Here is a 24,188-nt window from a genome sequence, read left to right as displayed (position 1 = left end):
GTAAAATCAACGAGAATGTGTCTATCCAAATTTTTAGCCATTTTACGCGTCCTGTAAATCTAGCAATAAAAGGTAGTATCTTGTAATTAATAGATTTTTAACATTTTTCCCTAACATTTTTCTCTATTATCAGTGAAATGTTCCAACTGGGACAACCAAAGGTCTGTAATAAGAAGGTATCCTAACAACGAATTACCTTAAAGCTGGCGTCAGAACCATTACGGTGTTGCAAAGCAAGAGTAGCTATCAATTCGTGTTCCTCGTTCACGTTAGCGCTGACACTTCCCCAAGAACGGGACATGGAAGAAGGCGGCCGGTTCATCTGCGGCGGTGTTGACGGTGCAGCTGCAGGCGCTGGTGGCGGCGGTGAGGGATGATGGAGCAAATGATGATGTTGATGATGATGCATGTGGTGATCCTCGCAGGATGCGGTTGGTACTGGTCCGCTGCAATCTATCACAACGTCGCCGACCGGCGGTCCCCCAACGACAACAACCGAAGAACTATTTTCTCTAGAACTTTGACGCCTTGGGGGAGACGGGGGACAACGTTTTGGAAGATGTGGACTGCTTTCGAGTCCATATGTCAGTTGATACTTGTTGTCGAAGTCTCTCGGTAGTGATTTGAACTGCCCTGGTGTTGCGGCGACCTGCAAGCCGGGCCAAGTCATTTCATTATACATATTATAAACTGCAAAATATGGCTTACGCAGTGGCGAGCATTTGCTAAATTTAAAAATTAATTTGTAGTTTTCACTTTTTGCGAAGCGCGCAAAAAAATTTTTCGGGGAGGCAAAGGTTGACGAGACCAGAAAACATCGAAAGTCGAAGCGAAAGTCCTAAACTACTTATTGTTTGACAGAAAGTACTTTGCTGCACTGCCTCCTGGAGTGCAATCATTACCTTAGCAACGGGTCTTGGACGAACAAGGCAATGTCTAGGACGTGGAAGCGTTCCACCGCCAGCTTCGACGATCGAATTGTCATTTGTAGGAGTCAGATCACCATCCTCGAAACTACGTGGACGCCATTCGATGGGCTGAGGATGCGCAGAAGGCGCCGGCGATGGTGGATACCCGAGGGGCGCGTCCTCTAAGCTCTCCAAGGACTTTCCTCGCGAACCGGCTCGCCCAACCATGTTGTAATCGGTTGGCAAAGCAGCGTACATACTTCTCCATGCGGTGCCAGACGTTGTGTCGCTTCCTCCTCTTTGGAAAGACCTCAGGACTGGTGACGAACAGTCTTCGTCAGGAGACGGCAGATCTGGACCTGCCCGTTGAATCACTACGTCCTGAAAATGCAATTCCATTGATATATGTAAGGAAAAATTGTTTTATTTCTATTATAAACGTGAATTATGTAGAGTTAGCGTACCTGTGTTTGGCCAGGATGAGGCGGTAACCGGGCAAGATCGAGCGGCTGTATACGTTTACCGGCGCGAATATCTTTGACTCTCTTAATAGCTAACAATAACTTCTTTTGATGGCCCAGCCGCACAATACCAATATCCTCGAGATCCTCCCAAGTGAGAGTCGTTACGTCTTCGACCGAGCGCATACCCTGTTGATGTAGAGCGCCAAGATATTCCTCGAGTCGTAGAAGTCTAAGCCACTCCTCCAGAGAGCCAGGAATGTGCTCTGGCAAACCATCCCCGATGTTTAAATTATCTATTTCTGCCTTCAGCCGCTTTCTGTGGTTCGGCTTCTTAATTCCTGCCAACACACAAAGACCAATTAATCTCTGCATCAGACAGCCATTTGCCAATTTACACAAACTCATACAAAATAAAAGTTGATCACAATCGATGTATCATATTTTTACTTTGCACAAGAATCCGCAATCTACTCATCAAACTGATAAAATATGCATGAGAACGATTCAGTGGAGATTACGCGATAGATGGAACAGTTAGATAAGAAGGTATCTCTGTTTCGAATTTTTTAATTAGGCCAGATGGCTAATCAAGAGAACCGTGACTGGTACTAAATGATCTGTGGCATGAGAGGAGATATCAATGTCGCGCGCGTCAGCAGATCCAGATGAAGTCAGCTGCACCGCCGTGCGAAACAATAAAATCATGTTCCAAAAAGGAGAAGGGAAGGGGGTTATATGGCTTGCATCCAAAAGTACTATGCTAGGCAGCCGGGGCCATGAAAGCCTCGGATATCTCATATCTGTCCTGTATGTCCAATAATTCCCGTTTCAGGCGGTGCGCGGAGGCACGAGTGACAAGAAGCAGCCAGACACAGATATACAGAGAAGTGCTGGTGGTATAATCAATGACATGAAAATCTGCCGCTCGAGGGGAGGCACGTCTCTCCTCATCCTTCTCCCGTGCTCGTGTAATGCACCTTCCAGCCTCCAGGTAAGAGACAGCTAGAGACGCGTTGAGAAGAAGAAAGGGGAATATACACCCTTCAAGTGGCAGACTTTCGTGTCACTGTTTGTACCTTTCCCGGAGAGGAATGGTTGCTCGTATTACCTCGGCCAGAGGAACATGTAAATATTACGTTGTTGCATATGAAATGTCCGATTTTAGAATGCGACTCTTATAAAACATTTCAATCAAGAAGCGCTGTTACAGTCTACAATAGGTTTATTGTATAAAACTTTGAGGTACAAAGCTAATCCTTAATATCCTATGTTCAATTTTAATTCAGATGTAAATTCTACTTTTAAATAAAGTTAATTTCAACGTCAACCAACGCGACTGTCGTGTATTCCTTTTATATGTCTGGAAAAATAACTTTTATGTGATTTTTGGTAAAAAGGCGTGATTAATTAACTTACAATCATAACGATCTTGTAAATGAAAAACGCGAATGACCATGATATCTTATTTTTACCGTAATACAATCAAGAAACTTGAAATTTGTAGATATAGAATACATTGGGTATACAAAATTGCGTTTGTTTAATGTGATTGCTAAAAATCGGACATTTCATATGCAACAACCTGATATCACCGGGTGCAAACACGTTTTTCATCAACGTCCCTTGTTAACAGATGAACGGTAGTTGCTCTTAGAAATGATTTTACGGTTCTAAAAACAGTAATGGCACTTCGCAATATGTACATTAATTTTTGTACATCATCTCCTGTTCGAAGGTTCATTTCGAGAAGCATGAGGCACATATAATGGTATTTCCGTGAACGTGACAAAAATCTGTTTTTCCCGAGCGTTTGTGTACCTATGGCTGTTAAGTCCTCCGGCGTCATGCGCGTGATAGTAGCAAGATCATAACCAGCTGAAGCAAACAAAGGAGAGTATTCCTCGAATTGGAGTTCGGTCAGCCAAGCATGAACGACGTCAAGATCCGCCGGTCTGTCGGGATGGCTGCCGAGCGAACTTATGGAGCATCTGGGAGACGAAGCGAGTGCGCCGGGTCCCCTGGGACCCAGGTGATATCCGGAGGCTCTGCCGGAATCCAATGAAGCTGTAGAATGCCTGGAACCAGAACCTGATCCTGAACTGCCTGGACTGTCTCTTCCGGGGCTCTGAGTCATGTCGATTCCTTCAATAAAAAACGAAACATCGTTAGCTAGGCATTAACGTTTACCAAGTCGATAATCGTGAATTTAAAATATTAGAATCCATCGTTTTGACAGTGTGATTGCTATGGTACACTCCCGTCCACAAATCAAAATGATAATTAAAGAATACAAGCTTCCAGCTTGATTTTATTGTTTTATCTAAATTAGATACAGCTATTATACGATAGCATAGAAAGATGGCAAAAGATCATCGAATAAAATGGAAGATATAAAATATATTAAAGTTCATTGTTTGAATAAAAAAATTAGGTTTTATTTCACCTTAAAATACCGAAATTACTTTCTTGCCAACCCAATATTTGAATAAATGTTGGGAAAAAGAGATTGAGAAATTGTGAAATGATTATGGACAGAGAGAGAGAGAGAGAGAGCTCCAGAAGCCAAATTGAGAAACAATTACCCCCACTTAAATTTGAAAAATTATAAAATATAGGATATTTTGGTCACAGATTTGATTGACATGTTTTCTACATTCGATGAAATTAGTAAGTACCATTTTTATTTCATAATATGGGTCCTTTAGTAACAAAAAATCGTCTGCATCAAATTTCAATAGGTGTACGGTGACTTATGGACGGGAGTGTATATTTAGCATTAGGATTGGCGAGTTTTGCGAGCTTTCGTGGGAGATGAAGTACCTTGGTCCTCGGCATGGGCGTATTTTCCGACGACCGCAGGGAAAGCGAATCCAGGATGAGTGAAAATCGGTCCGGGACTCTTTCCAGAGGGCATCCCGTACGAACCATCGTCCGCCGTTCCTCCAGGACCACTTCCGGGCAGGAAACAGCTATCCTCGCTGCTCGCATAACCAGCGGAACCAAAAGAGGAACCGGAATGTCGAAACACGTCGGGTACAGCCGGCGGTGCCACTTTCTTCGCCTGTGTTACTGCTTTGGACGGCCGGTTCATGCCGCCAACTGCAAACAAATAATAATATCCTCTTTATTATTCAATCACTTATGCGACCGTTCCTATTATTATTATTATTATTGTTATTATCGGCTGCGGCCGGGGCTGCTTAGGCCGCGGTTACCCTTCTCGCATCCGAGTTAACTCGGACAAGCCGAGGACTGTTGTATGTAATACGATAAGTAATATGCGGAATGATAACTGACAATAATAATATAGACTGCCATAAGCATACCGGGTGTCCTGTTCAAGTATGTATCTACCAAACCGTTGGTGACGACAAGAAAAATTTCAAACAAAAATTGTATGGTTTCAAGGAATACATATTCTGATGGTCAACTGCATATTGTGAAAGTCAACTATGTATGTCTTTATTAGTAGAAAGAGTTCTTTTCAAGGTAAAATCTACATTTCCTTTTTATAATTAAGAATTGCGTTTAAAAAAGAGGCTTAAATTGTTAACAAATTACGTATGGGATTTTATAGTGTTCCGTTCTTAATGTGCCTTGCGAAAATGAATTTTCTAATGCGTCTGAGAGTTAGCAGAATCAAACCTTGTCTAAAGGGAACTAGAAGAACGTTTAACTGGCGAGATGGTGGGGATCGTTTGGTCATACAGACCCTATTGAATTGCTTCCTACTTTAACTGCATTAATGGAACTAGCTTACCGCTCACGTTGCTGTAACAGCTTATTTATTTATTGACTTAGTACTTATTCACTATTAGATCGCAGCCCTCTTGGAATTAGAGAACGTACAGGAAATGAAAATTTTCTAATAACTCTATTGTTAATCGTATATCTTCAGAGATTGTTAAATAAGTCCATAAAGTTTCAACTTGATACGTTGATTAGTTCCATTGCGAAAATTGGCAAATGTAACAGCAGTTTTGAACAGTAGTTGCAACGAGAAAAATTAATAACAAATTCTATGTTGATGATTAAATTTGAACGTCTGTTAATTTTATCTCCAGATGGGGAGATGATCACAGTTTCACCACGATAGCTATCTTTGGTGCACTTGTCTTCGGTTCGTGCCTAACGCTTCGTATAATCGCGCGCATATGGTTGCTCTATTTCTGGAGGATCGGACAAGTCGTTTCCGGTTTTGAAGAGATCCACCCTTCACCGATTTAGAAAGTACTTAATGCTCCTAACATTAGCGCTATTTTTTAGTCAGTGCTTTCTACTATTCATAGTCCTCTCCAAAATCACAGGCTCGCTTCCGCTCTTCTCGCATTGCCTGGCTTAAAACACGCTAATCTTCCCAACTGTTGTACACTATTTCAGTTAATTCGGACTATCGGATATTAAATAAGTGGACTACTAGTATCAGAAAAATATTAGCATTGTTGTGAAACATTCTCGAAGGTCGCATCACTGTTTTATCAAGGTCCAAAGATTACATTAACAATGGCCACTCTAGTTCATATTTTTACAAAGAAAAAATATTTCTAAAGGAGGTATTTTTCGCGATCGCACTATTTGAAAGAATGGTAATTATTTTTCTCGGCGCTCAGGTTCGATCATTTTCTACACTAAATGAATATAGCTTGAGGGGCATGAAACGTTATAGTCCGGGTTCGAACCAATCCCGAATCGGAAGCGTTATTTGGTTCGAACCCGGACTATAACGTTTCATGCCCCTCAAGCTATATTCATTTAGTGTAGAAAATGATCGAACCTGAGCGCCGAGAAAAATAATTACCATTCTCTAAAAAATATTTCTGTATACTTTACAGATTTCTAAATCTGACCACAAAGTTGCAAATTTACAGTGGCCCACGAAAGTGTTCGTACGCCCTTTAAAACAGAATAACTTTTTTATAATTGTACCAAACGACCTGATTGTTTTGCAAGCAATTGGAAGCATTGGTTTACCAAATGATGTGCAAAAAAGAATTTTTCAAAAATTATAATTTACAAGATTACATGCAAAAATGAAACAGGAATTTTTTAGAACTTTTTTATTTGGGCCCTTAATGAAAATTGAAAATATATGTTTTGTAGATTTATGTTAGTTATACACATACTGAACATGTCATCGAAATCGATTGAGATACACGCGAGTTAAAAATGGTGAAAATCGTAGTTTTTCACGACTTTTGATCAGTTCCAGCTTAAAATCCACAGAATCGTACATCTTTCGATGCGTGTCGTTTTTTTCCTGCGTCAACCGATTTCAATGAAATTTTCAGTCTGTGTATAACTAACATAGATCTACAAAATAAAAAAGTTTTAAAAAATCGCTTTTTTATTTTTGCATGTAACCTTGTAAATTATAATTTTTAGAAAAATTTCTTTTGCACATCATTTAGTAAACCAATGCTTCTAATTGCATACAAAACATCAGGTCGTTTGGTACAATTATAAACAAGTTATTCTGTTTTAAGGGGCGTACGAACACTTTTGTGGACCACTGTATACATATGTTTACAAGCATCGTTTTAAAAAAAAAAAAGGCCGTCTTATCCGCATTGAAGCAGAACTATTAACTCCCGTGACCTTGGGTGAAAAAAGAGCTCTGTCAGGGACCGCGGAACACACGAATTTATGGTTGTGCACCCACGATACTTACTACAAAGGGCACGTTTCATTAACTGAGGCCGAGTGACCAACAGAACTGCGCACGCGCTCCCGTTATTAATCAGGCCATTAGCGCGACGTCGATTAACGACTATAGTGAGTGGACGTCCCGACGTCATGGCAATGGAATCACAAAGCCGAATAACTATTCTTCCCGTCGGATCGCTCGAAGATTATTCTTTCAACGGTGATGAAAGCCGGGTAGTTAGACGGCAATTCAACCGTCTGGACCCTCGAGAAGAGGGTAGTTTTTAGGGTACCATGGTGGTTGCCATCAGAAATGGCAGTGTACAACTTTTATTGTTATGGATTTTCACCGGTTCCAGTCGATATTGTAAAAATAATTGCGACCGCAGCCTTGGGAGCGGCTAATGAGCACCATTACCGGGCATGACGTTAATTTTAAGGACGTGGGGGTGGATTTTGCGAAAATCATTATCCCTCATTAGTGGAATGGTGATCTTTATGCGTTTATGGCTCGAGCGGATTTTTAATGTACGAAGAACCTCGTCATATTTTCATTTGTACGTACATCCAAAATACATGAAAATTAATAATACTTCTATTTTATAAGTACATCTAGAATGAAAATTAATAATGTCTTTAATAAAAATTCATTTAAATGCAAATTAATAGTATCTTTATTTTAGAAACACATCGAGAAAGACCTTCGACGACATTCGGGTAAAATGAGCACCGAGACGTGACATACTTCGGAGCTAGTTCGATTGTTTAATCCACAATCAAGATTGTTTAATAAACAATCAAGCAAGCTCCGAAGTATGTCATGTTGGTGTTCGTTTCACTCAGCAAAATGTCACGAATGTGTTGATAAAATGTTCATTAAAAAATAATTGAGAACATAAACTTCGCAGTGCATTCGTTGGAACAACTTCGTTTATCTTCGATAAGCAAAAGAACTCGTGCGGCTATTGTTTCCGCGGTGTAGAGTGGGAAGTGCAATTTCGCCAATTTTCCGCGTCGCAGTTAAGTCTCGAAGAGCAATTGTCGAGAACCGTCATAGTTGAAACCTGATATGGACACGCAGTTTCATCAAAATCCGTACGTGACATATCGCGAATGTGTTCGTCCCAGGCAGACGTTGCTCTTCGAGACAAACTCTTCAAGTTTGCGAAAAGGAATGCTCTGACGCAGCCAGCGATACTTAACACGAGCTCGCTCGCCGGAACGCGGATGTGACTTTGTGAAACGTTCATGCGGAAAACGGAGAATGCAAATACGTGTGATAGCACACAATACACCGCGGATGACTATTGATCGACGAGTAAGTTATTCGTGTGAATCAGAAACGGGTCTATGAGTCGGATGCGTTCTTCCATCGCCTTGGACGTCCGCTTGCAACATTGCAGATAAAACTCGTTATTCTGCTGTGATTGGCATAAATAGCCGTCGGCTTAACGCATTGCTATTCACACGGTCTTAGTCCCTGATTTGATAACGGTGTCCTTCTGCAGGATTATACTGTGGTTGCTACTTGGTTTTGTTTAGAATGTACATTTTCATCCTTGAGATTGTGAGTGTCTTTTTTTCTCAGTTACCTTTCCAGATATTTGGATAAATTCCATCGGGCGTTGCAGGCTTCGTTCCGCAAATTTTGTTCAAACTTTTAGATTAGTTGGTCAGGCAGGGAAAAGAAGATTATTTTGAGTAGTAGAACAGGTGTGTGACGATAACTTTTTTTTATTATTGTACTATATTATTTGAACTTTTTTGGGAAGCTTGAGTAATTAGTTTACTACAGGATGTGTGAAAAGAAATTTTATCAAATATTGCAATTGATCGGAATTGTAGAAAAATACTAAAAGTTGCATTTTACAACTTTTTTATGTGAACCTATATTGTCTACGTCAATTATATGCACTGTGAAAGTATCATCGAAATCAGTTGGTGCGGGAAAAAACGACAGGCATTGAAATATGTAATGTATTCTTAGATATAGGCCGAAAATCGTGAAAATCTGCAATTTTTATCATCTTTAAACGTTTGTAGCTGATTGCATTTTCAGAATATGTTTAATTCACACAGATCTACAAAACGTACTTTTTAAATTTTCAATATAGGTCCACATAAAAAAGTTGTAATATGCAAGTTTTAGTATTTTTTTTTTCTACAATTCCGATCAATTGCAATTTTTGAAAAAATTTCTTTTCACATCCCGTAGCAAACTAATTGCTCTAACTTCCCACAAAAGTTCAAATCGTATAGCCCAATATTAAAAAAGTTATCGTTTTTTTTTTAGAGCGTCCAAATATTAATTTGAGTAACTATAAATATTGACAATGTTAATCTTTTTTTAAATCTTCAGCAATCAATCAGAGTTTTGAAAAAATTGTTGAAAGTTAAGTTAACATGTAGCTGCTAACTGCCTCTTGATTCCTCAAAATATCTTAAACAGTAATCGAGAAAAATATTTATAAAGGTCGCACCTAAAGATTGAATGAAAATTTTAAAGAATATTGTACGTGTTAATTCGGAAAATATAAATTGGTGCTCGACGAATATGAAAATCGTCGAATTTATTTTATTGTGCACGAAGCCCCAAGTGTTCCGCGACTTATGGTCGCCAGCGGTGTGCTTCATGCTCTTCTCTTCACGCATATATCGATTCCTTTCTCCACTTCTTCACTCCCTTCAATCTTTGTTCCCGTGTTTCCTTCTTTCTAACTCTCGTTCTTCTGCTTCTCCTCTTCTTCCGTCTCTCGACTTTAGCACTCTTAAGGGCGCTCACTATTGTGGCGGCTTCAAAAAATCGACCTTTTGTGCATTCCCCTTCAATTTTACATCTCGAAAAATAAAGTCCCGAAATATCATACTTAAATTCGAAATATTAGCAAGTCTAACTCTAAAACTTTAGAGAAACTTACTTTACTTGAAGAAACTTATGTTTTTGCAAAGAAAAATATTTTTACAGTCTCCAAAGATTACTAAATCTGAGCTTAATCTTTTAGCAAAGGGAAAATATTTTCTTGATCTCCAAAGACTGCTAAATCCAGCCAGAAAATTTCAAATTGAAATGTTTACCGGTTCTGTTCGAAAAAACTCCCAAAAGTCGCGTTATTTTTCGGCACCGTCAAGGTAGGAGGAGACCCTAACCGCCACTCTAATCCTCCGCCCCCATCGGTTCTTTATCCTGTATTATCCTGCTGCGCGCTGTATCGAATGTTCCTACGTCCCTTCTTCGTCCCCACACGGCTCACATTTCTCCTCTTCTTCGTTCAACCAGTATTTATGTTCCTTCTCCTCGTTCCCACACCTTATACTTGCCAGTGAACCACCACTCTCCATCTTTTTCAACTATTATTATACTATTTAGCTAATGCAACATTTGAATAGACACTGTTCGAAACTAACAGCTTGTGCAATCTTACCCGTAAGAATTTTTAAAATCAATTCAAATAATAATTTACATTTTCACGAAGCACGTTGAGACATTTTTGTAGCTGTTAAAAATATTTTGCAAGTGTTCAATATATTTCAACCGACGAGCAATTTGCTATCAACGATAAGTACTGTGTATTAATAAATACGAACAGTAATTCATTACTAGACAGCGGATCTTTATGCAAAATAAAAATTTTCTACTTGAATTACAACAAACTGGAGCGAGGTAGAAATTTATTGTCATCGTTAATACACTTAATAGGTTGAAAATAATATAACAGTATTTTTCAATTTTTCTAATGGTCTTGCTGTTTCAATTTACACCTACTCGTTTTTGCCATAAGTGCATACAATCCGCTGTCTATTCGTTACATTTCATAATGCTTAAAAAATTAGCAGAACGTAAAGAATTCGATTTTTCTGGGGTTGAGGAACTGGAGCATCTCTCCAGGTATAGTGTTCGGTAAACGGAGGGTTTTGAGTGGTTCGCGGCGGGGCATAATCAATTGAGAAAATTGGCACCGAAAATTTCGAAACGATCAGCGTTTATTGGCGCATCAGGCTCGTTAGACGAGACGAGCAGAGCCACGAAGAATTCGAAACAGAGTGTTCGAGCCTGGTGTGTGCAGCACGGGGCTAACCGTTCGTATGATGCGATCGTATTATACGAGCACTGTTAATGGTGATTGGCAGAGGCAAGCTGAACGATGGTGCTGCGACAGGCAATCGTATGGGCGAGCGTTTGCTGACGTAACGGTGTCGCCGCAAGATGATGATACATACAGCGAACGGACACAAAGGACGCGAGTGCCACAGTGTCTTTCTAGCTGGCCAACTGTCCTAAGGCCCATCCGACGCTCTTTGACCTGGGAGCGCTCCGGATTGCCCCCACGGGCAAATGACCTAGGAAAAACGAGATTCTACAATTTGCAAGTTTGATGAGCTGACAAAAGACGCTGTTCGTGTACTCGACTTTGATGGAGGTAGAATAGGAGTCCTTGGAGAAATGGATACTGTCTACTTTGTAAGTTTAACATCGAGACGATAGAAGCTGCTATGTATTGATGTTCTAGATTTTTATGGAATCAGAACAGTGCTTCGGGGAGCAGTATAAATTGCCACGTGGGGCAAATGGCCGCAGAAAGAGATTCTCTACTCTGCAAGTTTAATATCGAGACAGTAATACACGCTATTGTGGTACCCAATTTCGCTGGAGCTAGAGCAGTGCTCCTGGGAGCAGTCTAGATTGCCCCGTGGGGCAATCTTTACTTTGTCCTCAGTTTGGAAGGATCGCGGTGCATTCCGAATGGCCCCCACGAAATAGAAAATCTATACTCGACCTATACTTTTCAGTATCTATTCTGTGCTGAAATATTAAAAATCGTAGACTTCAAACTACATTTATCAAATTGAACGGGAAGACATGTCAAAATTTAATCGATGCTTGAATAACTTCCTATTTATACATTTCCAATTAAAAGTCGAGTATAAAAATTGTTGGATAAATGGTGCTTCATCTATTTGCTTAAATAAATTTAACAACTGACTGTATAAACTATAATGTAGTTAACGATACAAAATTTTTCGCGCATCGAGAGGAAAGATTGAGGGATTTACTGTTCCAGAAAGAACTTCAGCAGCCTCACTGAGAAAGTGCGATGGCATATACGGCCTGAAATTATTACTTATCGAGATATTATTAGAACTTTCACTGAGCCAGTGCGTCGTGTACTCGCCGTTATAGTTAACACAAGCACGCTATCGTCCCATAAACGATAGGTTCTATTAAAAATATCTCCGTAAGTATTAGGTCATGTGGAATTTAACTGCTGATTTCATTACTATCGTAGCGAACACGAGAATGTTGTCTTTCAATTTTATTTCGATCTGTGATAATACTAATTTGATCTATAATAATAAATAAAAATGGTGGATCAAATAAAATTCCTGTAACAGATTGCACGTTCGATTAAATTCGTTTTAATTTTTCTTTGTAAGCACTCGAGAGTTGATGTTGCGTTGACGTTTGATATTGAATCGCTTGTTTTAGGTTCGATTTTAATTCGAGAGACACCCCGTATAATAATCGGTGTTTAGAATCCCATGAAAGGATTCGAACGCCGCAGGTAGACGCGGGACTACCTCGAGAGCAGATCCGTGTGTACCCGGACTACGACAGATACACCTGTTGGGTCAACGAGTTTACGGCAGGCAGCGTGACGACTTGTCAGACAGAAGCTTGGACAAGTGTGTCAGAAGTTCGGCGAAGAGATTGCACGAAAATCGTCCAATTAACAACGCTAACATGGAAAACCTGAGATCAGACCGCGTCCTTTTTAAGCGGACTGCCAACCGTCACGGTAAAAAGGGAACACTTCAGTGATTTTTTAAAGAACAACCACTGCAACGCGTCGATCTCAAATTTTACTGACACATTCATGCAAATTCATCAAATACATTCATCAAAATTTTTTAAAGGAAAACTATTAATTCGGTCATCGTTAAAAATATTTTATATTACGTATAATACGGTAGAAACCGATGACTGAAATTTTTAGTTTTATTATATTAACTTTTTCAATGAAAAATATTAAATTGATCACCGGTAAAAATATCCTTGAATACAGATCATGAGCAGGATAAAAAATAAGGCAACAGTGTCACCTCGATGTACAAAAACGATGCGTGTTAATTATCTACTTGATGACAGTAATATATTCCGTCCCGCAAGCAATCATTCGGAACTGAAATTCTTCCACGTCATCATTGATTCATAAATACTCCTCCACGCCGTAAGCTAATAAAAAAATACAGTTCTCCATTGACTATGCATGTGTCCATTGATTTTTCCATGCATTCCAATCCTTCTAACATTACGTAGGCCGGGCGAGAAAAGATTAAGTAACGCCCAGTTCATTGAATAATAATTCTTCTTCAAGTCCAATGATTGCTACACTAGAATCTTTCACGATCCAATCGAACGCGTCGGAGAATTAACCTGAAAGTCGAATTCAATTCATTCCACGATTGTCTATGGCCTGATTATTTATTCTTGCCCATTGTAGTCCCATAGAAAGATGTACGCATTATGCGATGACCCGAAATGTAGTTCGCGACGATGATTTCGAAATGATTCTGTGCTCTTTTTAGAACCAAGTTGCATTTAATTAAACCAGCGTGAATGACGTTCTCGATTAAATAAAAATAAATAAAAACGTTTACCATCATATCCGTGACATTTTTCAGAGTAAAATGATTACCCGATGATAAAAATGATAAAAAATGATTACCCGAGAGGTAATCGAGGTTTCACTCACTGTGGTTACTCATTTTACTCGGAAAAACACCACGAACACATTGGTAAAGGTATCATAAAAAGCAATTTAAAAAAAAAAGTTCTGACACCAAATTTAACATTATCTCCCCCAGCCATGAACTAAAATACTCTTAGATGTTCGATGGCAACGACCCACGGTGCGCCAAGTCCTCAGGGTCCCTTCAAGGTCCTTCAAGGCTCTTCTGAGCCCTCCTCGGGGCCCAGAAAAAAGGAAAAAGGTCCGATTTAATGACTCGGAGTGGCTGCCATCGCTGGCAGCCATCGTCTAATTTATTCGGCCTATATTCACCGTCGATTAGTCGGACGCCAGCAAGAGAGCGTTACACTTACGGTGCATAAGGTTCCTCCAACTGCCATAAATCGCCTGGATACACTTATCGAGAGGAGTAGCGGACAGCGGCGCGGTTTTGCGGGCGGCCAGGTTGCCCTCGGAGCAACTTCGGAACAAATTGCCAGCCCCTATCGCGAATAGTGGCTTATCCACGGTGTCCCTGGGACTTGTTCTCGTCCTGGACATGTCGAAGATCCCGGTCGGCAGCCAGGCCTCCACCGCCGGGTCCCGAAAGCTCTTGTACGTCGAGGACAATTTCTTCGAGGACTTTTGTAGAAAGCGTTTGCCTGGTGGCAAGGGCGGGGGACCCAGGCAACTCGAGACGGCAGTGATCGCCATTTATGGCGCAGCTTATGCTACTCTGATCAAGGCCTTTTACCGGCCTGGCTAACCCTTCGACATTCGTCGACCACCCTCTGCACGAGTCCACAATTTTGATCAGTCTTTCAGCAGCTGTAGAACACACGATTATCTTCGGAAACTCTAGCTCAGTTCTTTTTCAGTTATTTTTCCGATAGGCATGAGAACCAACACTTTTGTGAGAACCGTAGGTGGTCAGATACTTTATTTTATGGGGTGGTCATTTGGCGTAGAAATACTTCAGGCGAATTTTTGAGACTCTTCTAAGAAGAAATTAGAGGATGTCTAATAAATGATCACCCTTTGGAGAGTATAGTGTGAGAATTGTGTTCACTAAGATCAAGATAAGGGATGTCTATTGTTGACAAGAATTATAAATCCTGACCACAATCAAGGACAATCTCAAAAGATTCCTTTAATGATGACCTTCCCAGGCCTCCTTCACGTTCTTCTCGAAGTGAAATTAGTTTCCAGAGAACATCATACTGGATCCACTCTCATCACACAGATCCCGGCCACAACTGAACCAACAAAACTGCTCCAATAAAATACCTCCAAGAGGATCAATCCTTCTGAGCTGCTTAGAATCTTCTCGAACTGAACTCAATTTCCAGAAGACATCAAACTAGGTCCACTTAGCAGATCACACAGATCACACAGATGTCTCCTCCCACAGCGGTTCAAACAATCACTGAACCCACTATATTCCGATTGTCTGTGAACACAGTCCCAATTATCCTAATTGTCTATGGACTCTTCAGGGTTTGATAGACTCCTCGGAGTCTCTGTGGACTCTTCGGGGCCCTCGAAGGAGGATTGCTCTGAGGATCAAGCCTCGAAGGAGTCGGTCCGAACTCGACGCGAGACTGTCAAAAAGGCTCGGTTGTCGGGTGCAGGTTCGGGTTGGCGACAGCCAACTTCTCCGGTGTGTTCTGGCGAATGCAAAGAGGCGAGGTCGAAGGTGGGTGGACGAGTTTCCGGAGAACGGCGTAGGTCGCCCCCGGTAATGCTTCCACGCGTAGGTATCCGAAAGTGCGACACGTGAAACAACTTTCCACGTGGAAATATTAAAAGGTATTGCCCACAGAAATAGATCCGCGAGATTTCTGGGTACCTGACCGACCGGTGGAGGGTACGATCCTTTCGGACAATCCTTTCACGGTCCGGTAAACCTGCAATGCTACCACGGTTTCCCTAGACTACGTCGCTCCGAGGACAGAAATTCGGGGAAAATTTCAGAAAATTTAGCACACTTCTCTCGCATGTTGTTTATACATATATCCAAATACACTTAACCTTCGCATGACACGGTATTTTACAAACACAATTTACAATGATTTTTTAATGAAACTTTTACCATCATATTCGTCACGTTTTTCCGAGTAGAATGTGTACCCACACGATACCATTCGGATAATATCCGATAATACATTCGGATATTCGAGGTGCCACTGTATCGTGGATTACACAGTCACACAAGCTCCGCATAGTGTCATGTGGGTACTCATTCTACTTGGAAGAATGTCACGAATAGGATAGTATGTAAGATTGTCATACATAAAAAAATGTTGTCACTAAATTTAGCGTTGCCACAGCGTGTTCGCCCACATGTGGCTACCAAAAAGCAAATGCTCAGCGATCCACAGTGTGCTGGAACATCTCGGAAGATGTAGTTACAAGTTAAACGTCCGCATCATTAACGTGCCGAAGAGTCCTTTAATGACTTAATGCGCGGTCGTGAAAAATACAGGAAGAAGCCATTCAAAGAAAGCGACCACGCGAATTCCTGTCCCATAAAAGTGCGGGTTTACCTGGTTCGTGGCGTTTTGCACGAATCACCTGAGATAATTCCTGCACTTTCACTGACAAAGGACGAGAGACAGCGGCGGAAAAAAAAGAACAACAGTGAGAGGAAAGGGAGGGGGGGAGGGGAAAAAAAGGACCGCTGGGAACATCCGGCGAATGACATTGTTCCGGTTGCGGATCGAAGGGTCAAGGAACATTTCAAGGCCGGCGACAGTCATCAACAAGATCCAGTTTTTACTCAACTGGAATAATATATCTCTCTTTGCATACCCCGTAATTGAATGAATTAAGACTTCGGTACAATGACTTTCGGTTCGAGGCCGTTCAAGGCCACCGGCGAAGAATACCTCTTTGCCAGCAGATTCAATGATTTTGGTGTATTAACACCAACATCGTCAGCTTTCCTGAAAACAAATTGCTTCAAAAGAAATGTACAGACACAATTTGTTGATCTCTTACACTGCTGGCGTATCGGTGGAACAATAATAATTTAGTGATAGAACTTTATTGTTTGTAATTATTTTTGTACAAAATATTTCCAACATTTTCGTCTTCTATCCGGAGCAAACTACAGGCGTTCCAGGTGAAACGATCGCGGCATAAATTTTGAAAGAATTCATCGTTCCGTTATGAAATATAAAGAAGAGATCTATGTATGTATGTATACCGGAAGTGTTAGCACGTTTCATGTGAATAACGAAAGAAACGGCATATATTCGACGCACGCCTGATTCTTTATCGCCCTTACATAAGCACTGTCTAAAGTACGGGCAAGGTCTCGGTTAACGCTCGCACTGTACCTACGTGTACTCGCATAGAATTTCAAGTGTTAAAACGAAACAGAGTTCAACACGGTCGTTTTAACGCCGACAGAGAGCACGTGCAGGTGAAAGGAAAAATTCAAAACCGAATAATACCGCCATTTCACTTGACGACATTAGTCATTGTAACGGGCTTTCTAATTCTCTGCGCGTTTTTTCAATGGCATTCTACATATATTCCACAATATCTAAATTAAATAATAATTCTTACATTTTTTAGAAATTTGTAAATTCCACTTAATTGTAATTTTCAACGTGATAAATGTCTCTAGAATAAATTCCCTAGGACCAATATTGCTTCCAGTACCCCTTAGAATGATTAGGGGCAGAAGCATGATTAAGGTTTGCAAAAGGAATTTTAAGGGTAGAAATTAAAGGGTCATTAAAGGGCAGTCGACTTGGAAAAATTCGGAAATTGGAATTTCGGGGTTACCGAAGCTTCCTTTGTGAATTTCAGGGGGGGAATTCCATCCCCCTGCTCACGCATCATTAAGTGCTTCATCAGCAGCGTGAGAATGAGAAGCATACCAAAAGGAAGAAGCCATAGTACCCTCCAGTGGCATGACACCGGATGTACCTGCGATGGAAAAAAATTTCTGCACACTTAGAATCAAATGTTTTCATATTACATAATTTCTTTTCGCCTCTTCACAATTTCAGATTCCAAAGACCAATGTAAATTAAAGTGATGCTTGAAGTTTTGGTTTGATTGAAATGTATATGAAATTCAATTTTATTTTAGCTTTTGCATATATATATATATTTTATATTTTTAGTTTATCAATAATAAATAACGTAATATGTATATCAATTTTCCATAAATATCTGCAGTATAAGCAAACGGATTCACTAAATATATGTAATGTAATACAGGATAGAAAAATCTCTAACAAGAGGGGACATGAAAATAGATAGCTACATATAAATCGCTCAACGCTGTCGGCGTTCAATTTTTGTTGGTCCTAAAGTGAGACAAGGAAATGGATGTGACACTTTCCAGTTGTATGGACCACCCTGTATATCCGTCGGCAAGGGTGTTCCCATTTAAATGGTCCGCCCTTGTGTAAACAAACGCATCAGAGGTGAAACAAGCCACCGTGCCGTCGGTATATAAGTAGGTTAGGAGAAAAAATAAATCTTCTTTATCCGGAAGCATTTGAAGCATACAATTTTTCACGTTTCATCGGGCTAACGTACACGTCTGCGTATTTATAATGTCAACACGCACGCACAACACGCGAAGCGCGTCCATTAAGCTGATCGGTTGCCCGAAAAATAGCAAGTCGCTATTTCTGAAGGGTTGATTTCTCAAAAACATACTCGGGCTACCAAAAATTATACCATCATAATTTTTAAAAATTTTCACATCGCTAACCTCGTTTATATGTAATACATTGTTAAATGTCTGAGGACGTAGTCTGGTCTGGGAATTTTGAAAAAATTAACTTTTTGTTTTATATTTTATTTTCTTAAAATAGATCTCTTCAAAAACATGTGACCAAAAAGGAAAAATTCTTAAATCAGTATATTTACAACAGCAGCAAGAAATTTAATAAAAGATATTAGAAAAGCAGATAATTTGCTAAAAATCTCTTTTTATAATGGAACTTCATGGCTAGATTTTAATTAATATTCTCCTCGTTGGTAGATGATTATTTTCCATACATTTGTGCATCAGGATGTTTATACTAGATTGGTCAAACAACCTCCAGTAATAATTAATGCACTGTAATTTATATTTATACAATACCATTTTGCATGGTCGTAACAGGCATATGTGGATATTTATTAATTAATTGAGCTTATTCAAATGGACATGTACACGAAATATTGATTACACGAAATATTCTTGGAAATTAATTCAATATTGAAGCTTAAATTCTTGCTCTGCAATTTCAATGTTGAAATATTGAATTTTAGGGGTCATTTAAAATCGTAAAGATTCATTCTGTACTTTCATGTTGCATGCATTCTATGATTAATTATGAAACGAAGATGTATGAAAATAGTTTTTTACAGTACATAATTAAGATGATATACTGTTGTATTATACGGAACAAAATTTGTGTACCATACGAACAAATGATAACAATGCATACTTCAATACTTCGGTTCATTAATACGATACCTTTTAATATGCAAGGCAATTTTTTGACCAACCTGATAACAAGCAAATGTATTCAACGACAAATACAAAGGATGTCTGTCTTGAATAATTTATAGCAATCAGAACTCTCAGAATGCTCAGTGTAAATTGCTAAGATTTTCTTATCTCACAGATAAAATAAAAGCAAACATGCTATTATCACTTTTACGAAGCATCAAAGATCTTCACATCCTAAATCTTAACTTTTTACATTTTATACGCATTACAAGGTATACAAGATCGATAAATCTAACTTGGCATGCTCGAATAGTTTTTACATTTTTATAAAAATGTTCACTGCTAAGTAGGAAGCAGTTTTGAACAAAATTCAATCTTTAAAATATTCAGGCTACACCTTGACTTCTTTCTGAAGGATGGACTGAATGTTACATAATACCATCACTTTTAGATATCCTTGAATTTACACCTTATGGAGATAAAACAAGCTTGTTTGGTCTAAACAAATACAAGAGGGAGACACACCACGCAAACCAAATAAGACAGAAGAAAAATGTTTAGGAATATATTTTGCACATGTAACATAACAGAATTACTGTATCGAGCTAATGTACGAAGCTTCAAGTATTCGACGTGTCTTTTTACAGAGAACACTTGAAAGACACATGAATAATCAATTATACAAGATAAGAATTTTACAAACTGTAGTACTATGGTGCCATTTCTAAGTAAGCTGGTAACCGATCGCTCTCATAATTCTAATAAAGAGCAAGTCATATGAATCAACATTTAATTAAAGACATACATATATCACCGATGACTTCACTAGCAGAGACACAAACTTTAGAGCGACTTAAGATACAATTGTACATAAGATATACGCAAGATACAAGAATTGTACACCAGCTAATCAGTACTCTGACAGTGCAACAAAGGAAAACCAGAGATTATCATTACCAATAGAATATTCTTTTCACACAGAATAATCAACCTGTGACAACTGAACAACAAATCCACCCATTAACGATAATGACAAGCCAGTACACGTAACACCCGCAAACCAACACAACAAATTAAATACAAAATCGCTGGCCACGTTAAAAGCCCTAAATGTGCGATACGTCAAGAACAGGTAGTGAAATGAACAAGGGAAAAAAAAGGATCGCACAAAGCATCCTGCTCGGAAACTTCGGTCACGTCCCTCGTTCAAAACACTCGTCGAAACATAGTGAAACATATAACGATTCCGCTTCTCGACATAAACGGGAAGAGAGAGAGAGAGAGAGAGGGGATGAAAAAGGGAAAAATATCGAAGGTAGAAGAAATGAAAAGAGCATTGAGCTTACCGCTAATGCGCCTCATGGCGGCTCACTATACGGCTCGTATCCAAAAACTGTCGGGCTGGTCGATCCAGCGGAGTATGCAAGTCTTCCTGATCACTATAAACACCATGCCACATGTACGAACACCGATCATCACCTATGCCGTGCACACATCGATTCGGGAACAAGAGATTCCCGCGCCATTGTACACCGAAACGAAAACTTCTCCCTTTCTCTCTCTCTCGCTCTCTCTCTCTCTTCCCGTGAAGATAACCTGGCCCGACCACCGTCTATTTTCCAACTACGTTAACAGCAACCACCGAGCAGTCCGTTCGAGCGGAGGCGACATAATGCGAGCAGGCGGTCGCGAATCTTCGTTTCTGCACGCGAAAAACCGAGCAAATACGCCGGGGACGTACCAGGACGTACACACGTAATGTAACACGTTCTCGGAGTCGACGTGCTCGCTCGTACGCGATCGGGAAACAACGACCGAGGTCGTGTAGTAGAAAACCACTTCGTCTCGCGACTTCTCACGTAGCACTGTCGTGCCCGTAGTGTCGAATGCCACCGTTAGAGCGCCCAACCGATCGGTAACGATAAATCTCCTCCTTGTATGGATTTACACTGGGTCAAAAATGTATTTCCACCAATTCCACCGACAGCTTTTTCGGGGAACAGCTCCTCGAAAAGTGGCACGTAATACTTTTTACAGCGACCTTTATATCATCGAAATATGCCTCGAGTTCTCGACAGGTCTCGTAAGTACCTGTCCCCGTTTGAATTCTGTTTACAGTCGATGTATTTCAATAAGTTTCCCCACAGGGAAAATCGATCTTGAGTAATCGGTATTCTACTGTTCCAATAACACGGTATTCGGTCCTTGAGAATAATAAGAAATTATATTGACTCAATTCAGTTTACATTTTATGTATTTTAACTTGTATTGTCGTTGTTTATTTAAAAAGCAGTAAAATAAAAACACGTACATATGTAACTGAAACTTTGATTTAAAACAGCTGTGAAATTGTGAATGTTCCGTAAATTTTTTATCGGTGATATTTTTAATCAAGCGTATATCTCTTCATAGATATGGGAACCATAGCTAAGGTCCTATTAAAAATAATTCCTGATATCATTAGGCATGCACGCGTCATGTACGCACGTATCGCACACGCACTCGTTACGTTGCACCGTTTGAACGGTTAAAGTCAGATGGCGTATTTAAAAGAGATAGGGAAAGTAAATGTACAGAGAGATAAGATAAGAATTCTCCCCAAAAAATCAAAGGACAAAATCGTGCTTTTTTCCCTTGTACAGACCTTGCAAATACCTACGTTATCGAAACGCTAGAAACATTTTTCTCAGAGAACAAAATCTTAAATACTGTGAGAGAAAGAAAAATATTCACTCATCTTTCGTTACATAAATGTATAAATCATTTTAGTCCTCATGGAATTAAATTAATTAAAACCTGAAAGAATATAGAGGACATCTGAATGATTCATTGCACGTGGCATCCTTCGATTCACACGCTTATCTGAACTAATTTTGCTAACTTTGACAAGCAGTTCCAGTCGTGTATCCTATTCTGCGTATACAGTAGCAAGTAGTAAAGCAAACGACCTAATTAGTGTAACCGTAGAGAAACTGGGTAACCTAATTGCTATTTATTGCGGAGGATCTAATTGGTGGGCATTCTAAGAATCTTTTGCCTTGTTTCCATTTGAATCCTCTTTTTTAATATCTACAATAATATCTGTACTTACATATGTCTAATTGGACGCTTGCAATTTATGCATTAACTAACCAGGTCATTTGTTCTTTACCGCAATAACGCATAATTAGAATCGATCGCACATTGTTTCAAATTTAAATTCGCAATGATCGAGATCGAGAGCGATATCGAGAACGAACACGAGAATTGCAACGAGATCCAGATCGAGATCGAGATCGAGAACGAGAACGAGAACGATAGCGAGAACGAGAATGAGAACGATAGCGAGAACAAGATCGAGCGGCGAACATAAGCGCGGCAAATTCAAATACCTTTATCCAACTGTATCTCGAAATTGCATAAATTCTACTTGATCTTCCTATGCGAAAATGAACAATTCATTCTCACGAATCGGAATTAAAGAAACTTGAATGAATTATAAAAATCTTACAATTATTATAAAATATCACTCCGCCATCTGTGCGTTAACGCGTAAACAACGCTCTGCAAAATCAATCACAACCATCCTAAATCCACTTCGATTCTACGATTCGCGAAATGATACATTTCTCCCTCGAACTCGAACTTTCGTTCCCGACACTCCGGCAACCATAAATATCGCCACGTGCTCCCTAACAAGGGTCCGTTGTTTCGGCTCAAGAAGTTAATGAGCGATCGTCGTAAACTATTATAAATATCGTAGTACGACCAGGCTCACAATGAGCACTGTGTGTCGAGCCCGTTGGTTAGGGCGACGCTATAGACTATAGAGGGTCACCATAGCAACAGACTGTAGGCTTTACCAATTTCTCCCTCTTTCATCGCGTTAGTCCCTTCTTAACCCCCCTCTTCAAGTGTATCTCGTTTTCGTTTCTTCCTCTTCTTTTTCCCCTCTTTCACCCGTTTCACCCCCGCCCCCACTCCTCTAGCCAACTCATTCTATGGATCTTTCATGGTCGCTGAACAATGTTCACTCACCGGTGTGCTGGCTGATTTCCGCTGAAAGACCGCCGCATACGTCATTCGCAGGGAGGGCTCATCGTCGATGTACAACTCGCGTTGTAAACCGACGCGTTCACACCAGTTCACACCGTTGTCTTCTTCATTTGCTTCGCCACGTTCTAAGGCCCCACGACTCGCACTAACTATACGAGCACTACCACCCGTCCGTGATACCGTTGTCACGCGAAACCGGCCCTTAACGACCGCGGATCCGCCGCTTTCGAGGGTACCACTCGATGGCGATTCGAGCAATAAACATTATTTACGGCCGACTAGTTTCTCCGCTAGCAAGAAACCCGAAAAGAAAAGAAAAAGGATGAGGAGAGGTCTCGCCTACGCCGATGTCTGTGTGTGCAAGCGTGTGCGAGAATACCAACCCACCTTTCCCTCCTCACCCTCATCCGCGGTTCTAGTTGTCAATATTTATTTTGCAGGTTGCAGATATCTTCTGCGCTGACCCACAGTATAGCTCGTATCGAAACTAAATGCGAATTAGACTGGATGAAATACTACATAGGATGTTCGGGTATTTTGCGAATTTCCGTAATCTGTTTCATTAGAGAAGACATCTAAAATACGATTATAGTCATAATAGATGTCCGCTGCGCTTCTATGTTACTGGTCCGCAGACCGAGAGTGGGGTGGACGGCTATTATGACTGCAAGCGTATTTCAGGTGCATTCTTTTGAAAAACTATATAATGATTTGATTAGGTTTTTTGATTCAATCGATGTCTGCTGAAAATTTTTGTAGATGTATCTTGCAAACATTGTGGAATAGTTAGCTAATCCTATTTAACCCTTATTTTTTAATTATTAGATCGAATATTTATCGGAGTTCAATTTTTTTCAAGTTTTAACAAACCTACAGAAAATTTGCAAATACCAAATTATTCGACTCTGACAAGGGGCTTGGATATTTTTCTAAATTTCTCATTA

At 40.0% G+C, this 24,188-nt stretch overlaps 1 protein-coding gene and 1 long non-coding RNA gene across 5 annotated transcripts in view; one reads left to right on the top strand and one right to left on the bottom strand.

The window, feature by feature from the left end:
- The window catches only part of Ckn (CRK like proto-oncogene, adaptor protein), a 28,156-nt gene extending 4,636 nt beyond the window's left edge, over nucleotides 1–23,520 (bottom strand). The window contains exons 1-6 of one of the 3 annotated variants that reach the window (XM_076443253.1): nucleotides 23,227–23,520; nucleotides 4,193–4,471; nucleotides 3,191–3,514; nucleotides 1,373–1,710; nucleotides 903–1,289; nucleotides 197–649 (exon numbers count right to left, since the gene is read on the bottom strand). In XM_076443253.1, coding sequence (XP_076299368.1) covers nucleotides 197–649; nucleotides 903–1,289; nucleotides 1,373–1,710; nucleotides 3,191–3,514; nucleotides 4,193–4,463 — 1,773 coding nt within the window. In that variant the 5' untranslated portion in view covers nucleotides 4,464–4,471; nucleotides 23,227–23,520. Of the gene's footprint in view, nucleotides 1–196; nucleotides 650–902; nucleotides 1,290–1,372; nucleotides 1,711–3,190; nucleotides 3,515–4,192; nucleotides 4,472–14,117; nucleotides 20,515–20,555; nucleotides 22,472–23,226 lie in introns of those variants that run through there. The other 2 variants (XM_076443252.1, XM_076443251.1) reach the window with 2 other exon arrangements.
- Nucleotides 7,112–13,276, top strand: LOC143218206 (uncharacterized). 2 transcript variants are annotated; one of them, XR_013010992.1, is made up of 4 exons: nucleotides 7,756–8,582; nucleotides 11,144–11,474; nucleotides 12,076–12,249; nucleotides 12,501–13,276. It is a non-coding gene; the product is annotated as an uncharacterized LOC143218206 (long non-coding RNA). The 2 variants fall into 2 exon arrangements; XR_013010991.1 differs by having other exon boundaries at nucleotides 7,112–8,582; nucleotides 11,144–12,249.
- Nucleotides 23,521–24,188: the final 668 nt, after the last annotated feature.

Source organism: Lasioglossum baleicum, chromosome 18 (genome assembly GCF_051020765.1).
Source record: "Lasioglossum baleicum chromosome 18, iyLasBale1, whole genome shotgun sequence".
Taxonomy (NCBI): Eukaryota; Metazoa; Arthropoda; class Insecta; order Hymenoptera; family Halictidae; genus Lasioglossum; species Lasioglossum baleicum.
This window is presented reverse-complemented; position numbering and strand designations above follow the sequence as displayed.